This window comes from Poecilia reticulata, chromosome 1 (genome assembly GCF_904066995.2).
Source record: "Poecilia reticulata chromosome 1, P_reticulata-male-v2, whole genome shotgun sequence".
NCBI classification, from domain to species: Eukaryota; Metazoa; Chordata; class Actinopteri; order Cyprinodontiformes; family Poeciliidae; genus Poecilia; species Poecilia reticulata.
Genome location: NC_088830.1, coordinates 10,853,426 through 10,866,075, shown reverse-complemented (window position 1 = coordinate 10,866,075; position 12,650 = coordinate 10,853,426). Strand labels below are relative to the sequence as shown.

At 42.3% G+C, this 12,650-nt stretch overlaps 1 protein-coding gene across 2 annotated transcripts; it reads left to right on the top strand.

Annotated features, from left to right (window-relative positions):
• The first annotated feature begins 592 nt into the window (after nt 1–592).
• Nucleotides 593–12,623, top strand: LOC103463331 (zinc-binding protein A33-like). Of its 2 annotated transcripts, none has more exons than XM_008406655.3 (7): nt 593–2,730; nt 8,663–8,758; nt 8,847–9,083; nt 9,197–9,219; nt 9,325–9,443; nt 9,537–9,733; nt 11,785–12,623. In XM_008406655.3, exons 1-7 carry the CDS (start codon nt 2,509–2,511, stop codon nt 12,385–12,387), a joined length of 1,497 nt encoding a protein of 498 aa, XP_008404877.1. In that variant the 5' UTR covers nt 593–2,508; the 3' UTR covers nt 12,388–12,623. The 2 variants fall into 2 exon arrangements, with proteins under 2 accessions (XP_008404877.1, XP_081461499.1); XM_081605373.1 differs by lacking the exon at nt 593–2,730 and adding an exon at nt 6,150–7,895.
• The last annotated feature ends 27 nt before the right edge of the window (nt 12,624–12,650 follow it).

Sequence of the window (12,650 nt, the reverse complement as noted above, 5' to 3'; positions counted from 1 at the left end):
TGTTCCTTTGGATGAAAGAAAGTTGGATTGAAAAGTCACCATGCAGCTTTCTTCCTGTGTTTAACCAGATCCAGGACCAGAGCCAGCAGGTAGCTGGTTCTGTCTAAAGACCCAATTTGGTAGAAAGAGGGAGAAAAAAAAAAAAACGTCCGCTCAAGTACGACATGACCTGGAGGACGCTGAAACACCAGCGTCAGTTTCCAGAGTAAGGTGAAACGAAGAAAGAAGTCTCTGCTTCAAACTGTAAACTTTCAAGCGTTGCTGAAATGAGTTATGATCAGACAAGGCAAAAATTGAAAAACGTTTTGAAGAGTCAAAGGAAGATGTTCAACCAAAAAAAGTTGCATGACAATTGACAAATGAGATATAATATAAAATGTTTGGGAGCAGGGATGAGGGAACCGCCGCAGACCGGAGCTTTGATGTCGTGTTGGCAGTATGTTTGCCCAGCAGGTCTGTTCTTCACAAGAGCCGGTAGCCAGACAGACACTCTGGGTTACTGTAAGGATGCTGTCTGAAGACAAGAAACTCTGCAGGTAGGACAGTCCCAACAAGCCAGAAACACACACACAAAATCACCCTAGGCGGTTAAAATAATAAATCTGTGCACATTTATCCGTTTTGAAGGCGCTCACCTGTAATGTGCTGGCGCATGTAACACACTAACGCACAATGCTCGGGTACGGAGGAGCAGATGTGGGGGTCAGGAAGGACGAACTCCATCTTACAGCTCCATCCACCTTTAAACACCTGGTGTGCTCAAAGATGAGACGTTGAAGACACTGGAAGAAGCTTCAGTGGAAGAACCAAATGCAGATCCAGTCTTTACCTCTCTGGCGTTACGGCTTCCCCACTGCTAAACCACTGCTGACCTGCAGGTGGCAATATGACCAGATCCCATCCATACCCTGAGGCAGAGCCCCCTCCATAATAATCCCGTCAGCCGGGACGTCCTGAACCAGTGCCATGGTTGAGTTTTATGAGCCATGTTTCTGATTTAAGATACTCGGGAAGGACGTGACTCACAGCTTGCTGAGTGAGAGGGCGAGGCTCAGAGGACTCTGTGCGTTTCCTCCTCAAATGTTTCAGCAGATGAGAGCGGTAACGATGCTTACAGAGAGGAGTCAGATTACCCAGGATGTCTGTAACACGCTCGGTTGAAAACCAGTGGGGGCAAAAATTCAGAATACAAAGAAACTGATTTGTTCAATTGGAAAGCGTGAAGTCAACGGAGACGAAAGTTGAAGTTTCCGAGATGAAAGTTTAGAACTTCTCTAAATCATCTGCTTTGGTTTTGAATCTGTTACCACATAGTTTTCCTTCCCTCATTGGCAAGTGGACAGTGAAAAGCAGAATAATGAAGCATGAATTTTTCCTGCATGATTTTACAAAATACAAAACCTCTTGAAAAGCAAACTGAAGACAGACCAGCGTGTTCTGCTTTATTTCAGTCTGAGTAGATGGGATGAAATGTGCTCTATAAGTAAAATTAAAATAACTAGCTGACTTCAAAGGCATGACAGGACTCAGTGTTCCCCCACAAGGTCTGAGGTTTCACACATTTTACTTGAAATATCTTTAAAGTCAAATAAAAAAACATACATATTTCATCTACTCGCAATCAGTTAGATAGCGTACTATTATTTTGATACATTTTCAAGGGTGGCTTTATGGTCACTCACGTTAATTGTAAAGTGTCTTAAAATATGCTTCGCAACTAAATAAAATCTGTTATGATAACAAAACATTTGTAGAAAATAAAAAGATGAACAATGCCATTTTTGCCCCAATCATTTACTGCATTTCACCTTAAACTGGACAACGGTTGATGCATCCGAGCAAAGAAATATGAGGCACACGAAACTGATCTGCCTCATGAGTTCAGGATCTGAGCAGCTCAGAGTGTTAAAGGCCAACGAAACTGGATCCATACAGAGGAGTTACATGTCAAACAGCAGAACTTTATGACCAGCCGACCTCCGTGAAAAGTCATGGACGCACTTTGAATCATAACAGTGAGAACTGCAGGCAAACTTTTTCCATTTTCTCTTTGCTTAGGGAATAATTACACATCGAAATCTGTAGCGTGTGGTTTGTACACTAAAGTTAAACTAACTTTACAACCTGGTGGAGAATAGATAACTCATATTCAGACCTGTTTAATTTTTTTTTACTGACACAGACGCAGTTGGCGGGAAAAGGGACGAGCTAAGTCCTAATTAGGAATGTGAACATCTATAAATCACAGCGTTAAAGAAGACAGATCCTCGCTGCTGGGCGATGCACGGCTTCATCTGGTAGAGACGCGTCAGATGAGAAGACTGAAAGCAGATATTCTGTTATTCAGCCTCACTTCTTCTGAACAGATGCGTGCCAGCCGACCACCGTGCAATCCTGACACCAGGACGCTTGAGTGCGCCTCCCATTTGCCATTCTCCAGTTCCCAGCTTCCCCCTCGTTCGCTTCATTCTGACAAACTAAACTGTCTTCATATCTGTCAGAACAGCCATGAGTGACCAGGCCGCCTCTTCTTCTTCTTCTCTGCCCCTGCCCGGATCAGAGGCTGTTTTTCCCTCACCGTTTGCGTCTGCAGAATGTTGCGAGGAACATGAGGAGTACCTGTCCTTGTTCTGTCTGGATGACTTGGAGCCCTTGTGTAAACACTGTGCAGCTGACAGCCACGCACGCCACAGGGTTTACCTTTCAGCGGAGGCCGCGACTGACTGCAAGGTAGGAATCTGGAATTTGGTGCTGCTTGTACATTTTACCTTGACCTTTGACACTTTAAGCTGTGTGCTTACTAGAAAGCGTTGTAAATAAATCTTTTAGGAATAGAAACAAGGTGTTGACATGGAGTTGGAAGTTTAAATAGGAAGAGACATTTAAAATTCAGGCTTTACACCCTAATCAGGATGATACTAGCCTGGTAAAAACCAGATCCTTGTTCTAGGCTTTGCTTCGTACAGCTGGTCTGTTGAGAAATGATTTCTTTCTGGAAGTGTGGACTGGGTAGAGGTGTTAAATTTTACCCAATCTCTAACGTTTGTCCATGACATATGATGCCATAAAGCTTACCGGATCTTGCCTGCGCTGTAAACAACCATCCTCCAATGCAAAGAGAGAAGCGCCGAGCCGAACGGAGACGGCTGCTAATGCCATCTAAATGTTTGAAAGTGTGGCCAACACGGTCTGAGAAGCTTTGTTCACTTTCTCTGCTGTCATTGCTAAAACTACAGGCAAGCTACAATTGTAAAACAGCCTAGAAAATTGACATTATCGCTCACGACCTGTCCCTCTGTTCGCTGATTGGCCCAGTTAAAATTCTGCTGGAGAAATCCACTTCAATGGGAGAAAGTCCAGACGGAGCAGTGAAGTGAAATTAGAATCGAGCTGAACTGCGTAATATGATACAGTTGCTTAGTTAACATGCACATCAGAAAAATCGAAAACAGCAAAAAGAATGTACAGTGGGGAAAATAAGTATTTAGTCAGTCACCAATTGTGCAAGTTCTCCCACTTAAAAAGATGAGAGAGGCCTGTAATTGACATCATAGGTAGACCTAAACTATGAGAGACAAAATGTGAAAAAATTTTTGAGAAAATCATTTTGTTTGAATTTTAAAGAATTTATTTGCAAATAATGGTGGAAAATAAGTATTTGGTCACCTACAAACAAGCAAGATTTCTGGCTGTCACAGACCTGTAACTTCTTTTTTAAGAGGCTCCTCTTTCCCCCACCTGTATTAATGGCACCAGTTTGAAGGCGTTAACAGTATAAAAGACACCTGCCCACAACCTCAAACAGTCACACTCCAAACTCCACTATGGTGAAGACGAAAGAGCTGTCGGAGGACACCAGAAACCGAATTGTAGACCTGCACCAGGCTGGGAAGACTGAATCTGCAATAGGCAAGCAGCTTAGTGTGAAGAAATCTACTGTGGGAGCAATAATCAGAAAATGGAAGACCTACAAGACCACTACTAATCTCCCTCGATCTGGGGCTCCACGCAAGATCTCAGCCCATGGGGTCAGAATGATCACAAGAATGGTGAGGAAAAATCCCAGAACCACAAGGGGGAAGTTAGCGAATGACCTGCAGAGAGCTGGGACCAATGTTACAAAGGCTACCATCAGCAACACACTACGACGCCAGGGACTCAGATCTTGCAGTGCCAGACGTGTCCCCCTGCTTAAGCCAGTACATATCCAGGCACGTCTGAAGTTTGCTAGAGAGCATTTGGATGTTCCAGAAGAGTATTGGGAGAATGTCATATGGTCAGATGAAACCAAAGTAGAACTATTTGGTAAAAACACAACTCGTCGTGTTTGGAGGAAAGTGAATGCGGAGTTGCATCCAAAGAACACCATGCCTACTGTGAAGCATGGGGGTGGCAACATCATGCTTTGGGGCTGTTTCTCTTCAAAGGGACCAGGACAACTGATCCGTGTACATGAAAGAATGAATGGGGCCATGTATTGTGAGATTTTGGGTGCAAACCTCCTTCCATCAGCAAGGGCAATGAAGATGAAACGTGGCTGGGTCTTTCAGCATGACAATGATCCCAAGCATACTGCCAGGGCAACAAAGGAGTGGCTTCGTAAGAAACATTTCAAAGTCCTGGAGTGGCCTAGACAGTCTCCCGATCTCAACCCCATCGAAAACCTTTGGAGGGAGTTGAAAGTCCGTGTTGCCCGCCGACAGCCCCAAAACATCACTGCTCTAGAGGATATCTGCATGGAGGAATGGGCCAAAATACCAGCAACAGTGTGTGAGAACCTTGTGAAGACTTACAGAAAACGTTTGATCTCTGTCATTGCCAACAAAGGACATACAACAAAGTATTGAGATTAACTTTTGTTATTGACCAAATACTTATTTTTTACTATTATTTGCAAATAAATTCTTTAAAATTCAGACAAAATGATTTTCTCAAATTTTTTTTCACATTTTGTCTCTCATAGTTGAGGTCTACCTAAGATGTCAATTACAGGCCTCTCTCATATTTTTAAGTCGGAGAACTTGCACAATTGGTGACTGACTAAATACTTATTTTCCCCACTGTATGTCTCAAAAAAGTATATATATAAATATATAAATAGAAACAACAGTAAACAAAAGGATGCACACACCTGAATCAGTAAATGGCGTTAAAGTGGTCCGTTTGTTGTGGTCTAAGGACGGAGTCATATCGTTTCTATTGCCACACATGGGAATGATTTCCAGTGGCGTTCAGTTTGTCACTGAATGAGCTCCTGTGATTGGCCAGCACAGATACAGTGTTTAAAACAGTGGCGGTTCTCACTTGACTCAGGCCCTGGGCGAGCCCATCGCTCTGCTCCCCCTGTCCCCCCTCCAATTTATAACATAAAATAAGAAAACATGGCACGGCAATTTGCTCTGATTGTGGATATGAGGAAGTTTAGATGACAAGTTATTTTCTTGTTGATTCATTGCATGTTCTTGTGTCCTTGTTGAAGCCTAACTATACTGTTAATTGATACTTATACCCCAGGAAAACAAAAAGTCAATTGTTTTTAATGAAAGTTACTAGAAATGGGGTTTTTTTAAATCTTGAGATTAGGCTGTAGAAATGAAAGACGAGTTCATTTTATGGGTTTTTCTTCCCTCGACATAACTGGCACTGTATTTATTCTAGACTATGTTTTCAATGTCAATCTTTATCTTACACCTTTACTTTGACAACATCCCAAATGATAAAAGAAAAAATATATATTTAAATTAAAACGGAAACAGACTTTACTTTTCCCCAGAAAGCAATAAAACAGATGGCGAAGTGCTGAGAAACAGAGCAGCTGGCATGAATTGACTTTTCCCCTCATGGACACCAGCTCATCAGACGACTGCCAACCAGAATGTCTGAGTGCTGGTATCTCAAGTCACAGCAGCCATGATGCCAGAAAGCCAAACCTAACAGTCGCAAAAGTCGTCAAAGTGACAGAAGAATTGCCAGAAGCGCCAAGTCTTACATGATCTGTGTGTCCCACCCCTACCCCGTCTTGAGGTCCTCTCCGAGTGTTGTGTACTTTTTCCTCCGCCTGCTTCCTGAAGCCACATCCGGCAGATGTGTAAACAAGGAGGATTCTTTACAGGCTTCCATAAAGTTTCTGGTAAATATGCATTTTCTCCTCCAAACAGATGCTGCCTTGTTTAAATTTAACGTGGTCCTGATTTACTAAGAGAGAATGTTCACAAATTATACTTAGCCGGTAATCTAAGTGGTCGCCTTTGCTAAAAATTTGGCTCCACAAGGATTTCATCACCATTTCATCATCATTTCATCACCATTTCATCTTTGAGAGTATCTCTGGGATCCACTATAAATAATCAGAAATGTTATTTTTAGATAATTTAGTGCTTAGATCAGTGAATTTCTGCTTGCACTTCAGACATGTTGTTTAGTGAGTCTGCAGAGGTTAACACCTGCCAGTGTGAGGGAGGTTTTTATAGTCGCTAAAGTGGTTACTTTTAATGCTTTTGGGTCTTCTTGACTTTCCATATTCTTTGGAAATTTTCATTAGCATGTTATTTTGTCTGCGGTTAGGTTGGACAAACATTTTAGAGACATTTTCCTGCCTATAGAGTATCAACCTCACATTAAAGGCCAAATGAATTGTGCCATAATACACTTTCATCAACGTGTCTTGTAAAAAAACCAAACAACAACAAACCAGACTTTTCATTAAAGACTACTAATAAAATTCATATTAAATTACCTGAGAAACTTTAACCTTCAGATTCCTCTGCAGTGACGCATGTTTTAACCAGAACCAGAAAAGTGATTTTGGATCATTTTAGCAAAAGACGTAATGTAGCCTGACATGTAGATTTCTTTGGTAACTTGGATTCTGTTCACGTTTTAGTACATTCATTCACAAATAGTTGATATAATTACTCACTGCTCTGAAATCATATATTGTAACGCATGTAATTTTAAAGGTTTACAGCTGAAATGCTGCAAGTTTAGTCTCTGATCTGGATCTGGTAAATCATCTGTCCAGCCACATCCAGTCTGCACCTTATTTTTATGGCTGGATCAACCGAGACTCAACCAACAGCCGTGTAGGTTAACTCTGATATTATAACACTAATGAGTCATAAAATGATGAGTTTATGAAGCACAACAGCTGATCTTTCCGGAAGATTTGTCCACATTTGCTTGTCTGGAAAATGTTATGACCCTAAATTATCAATGAGTCCTATTAAAACTGAAAGGAGCTAATGCTAGCTTAGCATAGTGCAGTGTTTCTCAACCCTGGTCCTCAACACCCCCTTGTCCTGCATGCTTTAGGCATTTCCCTTCTGCCACACACCTGAATTATATGTCTGGGTGATTAACAGGCTTCTGCAGTACTTGATGGTCATGCAATCATTTGAATCAGCTGTTCTGGAATAGAGGCACATCTAAAAGATGCAGAGCAGGGGGGCGGTGAGGACCATCCATCCATCCATTTTCTTGCACCCTTTTTCCCTCAGTGGGGTCGGGAGGGGTGCTGGTGCCCATCTCCAGCCAACGTTTCGGGCGAGAGGCGGGGTACACCCTGGACAGGTCGCCAGTCTGTCGCAGGGCAACACAGAGACACACAGGACACACAACCATGCACACACACACTCACACCTAGGGGCAATTTGGAGAGGCCAATTAACCTGACAGTCATGTTTTTGGACTGTGGGAGGAAACCGGAGTACCCAGAGAAAACCCACGCAACGCACAGGGAGAACATGCAAACTCCATGCAGAAAGACCCGGGCCGGGAATCGAACCCAGAACCTTCTTGCTGCAAGGCAACAGCTCTACCAACTGCGCCACTGTGCAGCCCACGCAGTGAGGACCAAGGTTGAGAATCACTGGCATAGTGTATTGTTGCTGTATGTGGTGAGCCAGACAGTTCATTTAATGATCCAGCTAACTGTTGTCCAGGAAAATTATAATTCATTTCATAAGTTATACTTTATATTTGTAGCCTGGGGACACAGATCATCTTTGGGATTTAAACTTCAGATAATAAGATGTTCACATATTAAGTTTAAAATATTTCAGATTTCAAATTTTAAGGGTCATATTGTGATCCTTTAGGGTCATGTTTTGCTGTGATCTTCTGGTTTTGGCTGTGTTCATGTCTGTCTCTCTCTCTTTCTCTCTCTATATATATATATAAAGTCAATCTTGAGGATAAAAACATAAAAGGCCTTTTGAAAAAAACAATTTTGAAGCAGCTCAGTAAAGTCAATCACCTTTTCATATTAGGTGGCTAGAACATATTTAACTTTAGATATCTGTAATTTTTTGTCTCAGTTGCACTTGAAGTTCAGTATATGATCTCTCTTTGCTTTTGTGTATGGAAAAAGACAGGTTATTTATTTTATCAACAAAGCTGATCAAGTTTTAGTCATCTATTGTACATAATCTTTTCTAGAAATCAGGTCTGAATCATTGACCATGAAGCGGATTTGATTTAATTTGGTGGAAAACGTCTTATTTGTACATAATTAATAATTTTTGCTTTAAAATGTTGGATTTATTTATAAAGTAATCAAATGCAAAGTCAGAAACTGAATTTTAATTATTTCCAAAACAAGGCAATCGTATGTACTCTTCTCCATAAAGCCTGGTTTTAAAGTTATTCTCCCTTTCAACACTAGGAGGAGCTTAAAACATCACTAACCGGGTTAGACGTGAAGATTAAAAACTTCGAGGACGCAATGCAGGCCTGCAGAGCGGCATCCAAGTGCAACCAGGTGCATCTAACTGTTAAAAACAACAGATTTCTTCACCTGTCGGCGTATGTAGATAAGCTTTACTTTTAATATATATATATATTTTTAGACTGATTCCCACCTCAAAGAGGAGATCGTGAAGGAAGAATTTGAGAAACTTCATCAGTTCTTGAGAGAGGAGGAAGCAGCCAGACTTCATGCGCTGATGGAGGAGGAGGAGCAGAAGAGGAGGAAGGCTGCGGAGAGGATAAACCGACTAAACGAGGTGATGACATCCCTGGAGGACAAGATCCGGCTGACTGAACGGGAGCTCCGCGCCGGCGGAGAAGGAACTGAATACTTGCAGGTTACGTAATCAAATTGTGTGTGTTTTTTTTTTTTTTGTTTGTTTGTTTTTTGAGGTTAAAAAATTACCAAAACAATAAAAGAGATTTCTCTCGAATCAATTATTTTTCACAGGAATACCAAGATACATTGAGTAGGTATGAGGATTTATCATATTTTGTTGATCCATATAAGCAGCAACAAAAAATAAAAATAAAAAAATCACCACCATCTGATTTTCCGTCCATGTTTACTCACTGCAGCACATGGTGTGGTAACGCCAAGCCGGAGAGGATTCACAGGCCTTTAATCAACGTGGCAAAACACTTAGGCAACCTCCGATACGCCGTTTGGGAGAAGATGAAACAAATCGTCCCCTATAGTTAGTGTCCTCCCACGCATGCGCGTTCATTTTCTCTACGGTCTGCTCCGCTTTCCCGCTTTTGATGTCCGTTAAATACCCGACGTCTTCCAGCTCCGGTGACTCTGGATCCCGGAGCAGCAGGCCGGGCTGCGAGGGCGTCGTCTTCAGAGCTGAGCCGGTTCCATGTCACCGCCGGACCCCGGCAGAGCGCGGAGCAGCTCATAAACGAGCCCGAACACATCCACCCGCATCCCCACATCCTGGCAAGAGAGGGCTTTGACACCGGGGCGCACTGCTGGGACGTGGAGGTATCTACATGCTGCGACACGCATACATGTATGACCCGAGCGAAGCTGAGTGATTCTTCAGTTCAGACAAACCTGGTGCTAAACGTCTGCGCAGCAAAAATGTTCGTTTGTGCCGCTGTCATTTTAAAGATATTAAGAAATGTTACCCAGAGGTCATGAAAGGTCAACCAGCCCCTCCCCCCTCTTCCTTCTTCCAATCAGATACAAATTGGTGTCAATCGACTGCGTTTGTGCTGCTTTGGCTTTGAAGATATGAATGACATTTTAAAGGGTCACTTTGATTTCGTAAAAGGTCGAAAGGCTGGTTGACCTCTTAACTTTTCAACTTTCATAAATATCTTCAAAGCCAAAGCTGCACAAACGCAGTCGAGTTGGTTGACACCAAATTTGTCTGGTTTGAGGAAGGTGGGTGGGGCTGGTTGACCTCTCATGACCTCTGGAAACTTTTCTTAATATCTTTAAAATGACACAAACGTTTGACACAAGTTTCGTCTGATTTGGAGAAAGTGGGGGGAGGCCAGCTTCACTCAGGTATGTATTATCTCACATTTCCACTACAAGGCATGTGGTCACCTTCCTAAAATAATGCCGTAAAAGCGTTTGCTAAAAAGTAAATATGACTTGGGCGATAAAGTTATGAAGGTGACAATGTGTGCTAATTTATACAGTTGTTGTGTTGCATGTTTGCATTTTTAAACGGCTTCTAATTGAGCAGTAGCTTTTAAAAGCTTTCATTTCAACATTGGATGATGTTTCCCTCTTTTTCTGTTCACTTCTTTCACCACAACCACGTATTGTGCAGCATGCTTAAAGACAGAAAATGCTAACCCTGAGAAGGTATCTGCAGCAAATTAAGTATTTAAATATCATGTCTTTGAAAAATCACACAGATAACCAGCAAAGACCCGACATGAGAGGCGCATCATCTTTTTTTTTTTTTTTTTTCCCAAGAGAATCTCTCTTAATGATGAGATTGTTTCTCTGATTGCCCCAAGGTCCAGGAGAATAAAATGAATGGACATAAAGGCTACATCAGAAAACGAAGAAATAAAAAAAGCATAGATAATACAATATGAAACCAGGAAAGAGGAGAACATTAAAACATTGGTAACGAAATGTCAAAAACGTTGGTAAAAATTTTAATCTGTCAGAATTAGACAGATTGAGCTGGCTTTGTGAGCTTTACAGTTTTGACTAAACATGCAGTGTTTTTACACGCACGGTTCATCTGCTCAGCAGAAAGGAGAGTCAAGTGTTGAATAGATTTGTGGGAGTTCGGGAAAAGTTGTTTTTGTAGGAACATAATTGATCTGTAACATCTGCCCTGATGGGAGGAGCTGGGACAGGTTTTATCTTGTTTTAGAAAAACTTCCTTGATCATATTTTCCCCTGTACATCCTGTGTCGCTGGTCACCTCATGATAACTCCATTCTGATAATTTCCTTTTCCTGATTTTTATCACAGGCTGGAGAAGCTTTGCGGCGTCTTTGGTGCAGCTGGAATATGAAGCCACCAGGCTGTTTGTCAGGAGGACGTCTATAGAAACTGATTAACAGGTTCAGAGGGAGGTTAGCTAGTTTAAAAACTATGTATTTTGTAGACATTAATATAATTTGCTAGCACGGAAGAGGCGTGTACGCAATTGTGACTCTCAAAATGCAACACTCCTCTGCTCCTGTTTTGACATTTGCTGAACTGAGATAGGACTTCCTTGTGGTCCTAAGTTCTCCATTTGGTGTTCAAAAGCAGGACAAACATTTCACTGCCATGTTCTGAACCAAACTGTTATGTGAAATTTTGCAAACGAGGCTTTATTTGAGGGTTTTGATGGGAAAACAGCCATTGTTGCAATGTGCAAAGAGCAGGGGGGTCAGCACACGACCCTGCGGCACTCCTGGCACAGTTTACCAACTGAGAAAGTCCAGAAAATAAAGACTTGGTACCGAAAAGTGACATGTTAACCAGCAGGACATTTAGACCATCTCGCGTGCAGCAAGAAATAACAATTCTTTCCGAACTTTTAGGCTAAAGATTCATCTTTCGTCTCTCAGGTTGGGGAGACCGACAGATGGACAGTGGGTGTAGCCGCTCCGTCAGCGCTGAAAACCGCCACATGTGAAGCATCTCCAGAAGCCGGACTCTGGTGCATCAGGCTCAAGGACGGAGAGTACCAAGCTCTCACGACTCCCACTCAAACCCTCGACGTCAGCAGCTCACGCCGCCTCAACAGAGTCCGAGTAAAGTTGGACCTCGAAGGAGGGACGGTGACGTTCGTAGATGCTGACACGGACGCGCCTCTTTTTACCTTCACGCATTGTTTCACGGAAGCAGTCTATCCTTACTTTGAGGCATCGTCTGCAGGTGGAGGCGTTGCAGTGTTGGAGCAGAGAGTGAAGATCAGCGTGGAGTCGGAGGATCGGCCCGCAAAGGGCAACCCTCCCACGGAGAACGGTACTGCAGCAGAGATAGCGAGAGAAACGGACGCTGAGAAGAAGTCGGCCGAATCATGTTGTGCGAAAAAGGAGGAACCAGGAAAACCTGAAGGAAAGGAGAAGATGCCAAATGCCAGAAATGTTAAGAAGCAGAGCAGAAAGAGCAGGTTTAACGTGAGCTACCATGTTTCACTGAACAAAGCCCTGAATGATGCCAACTAGTTTAACAAGAACTTATTCTTATTAATAGTGGAGAGCCAACATGTAGTTTTATACCCTTAGATCTAGTTTTATCAGAACAAGAATCCAGAGACCAGAAAAAACCCCTACTAGTTTATAAATGTGGAGTACTTTTTGATTCTTTTATTTTGTTTGTATTTTCTCTAATTCATGTAAAGCACTTTGAATTGCCTTGTTGCTGAAAATGTGCTGTAGAAATAAAAATCACCTTACCGTCACTCACTGTGGATACCTCAAATATATCT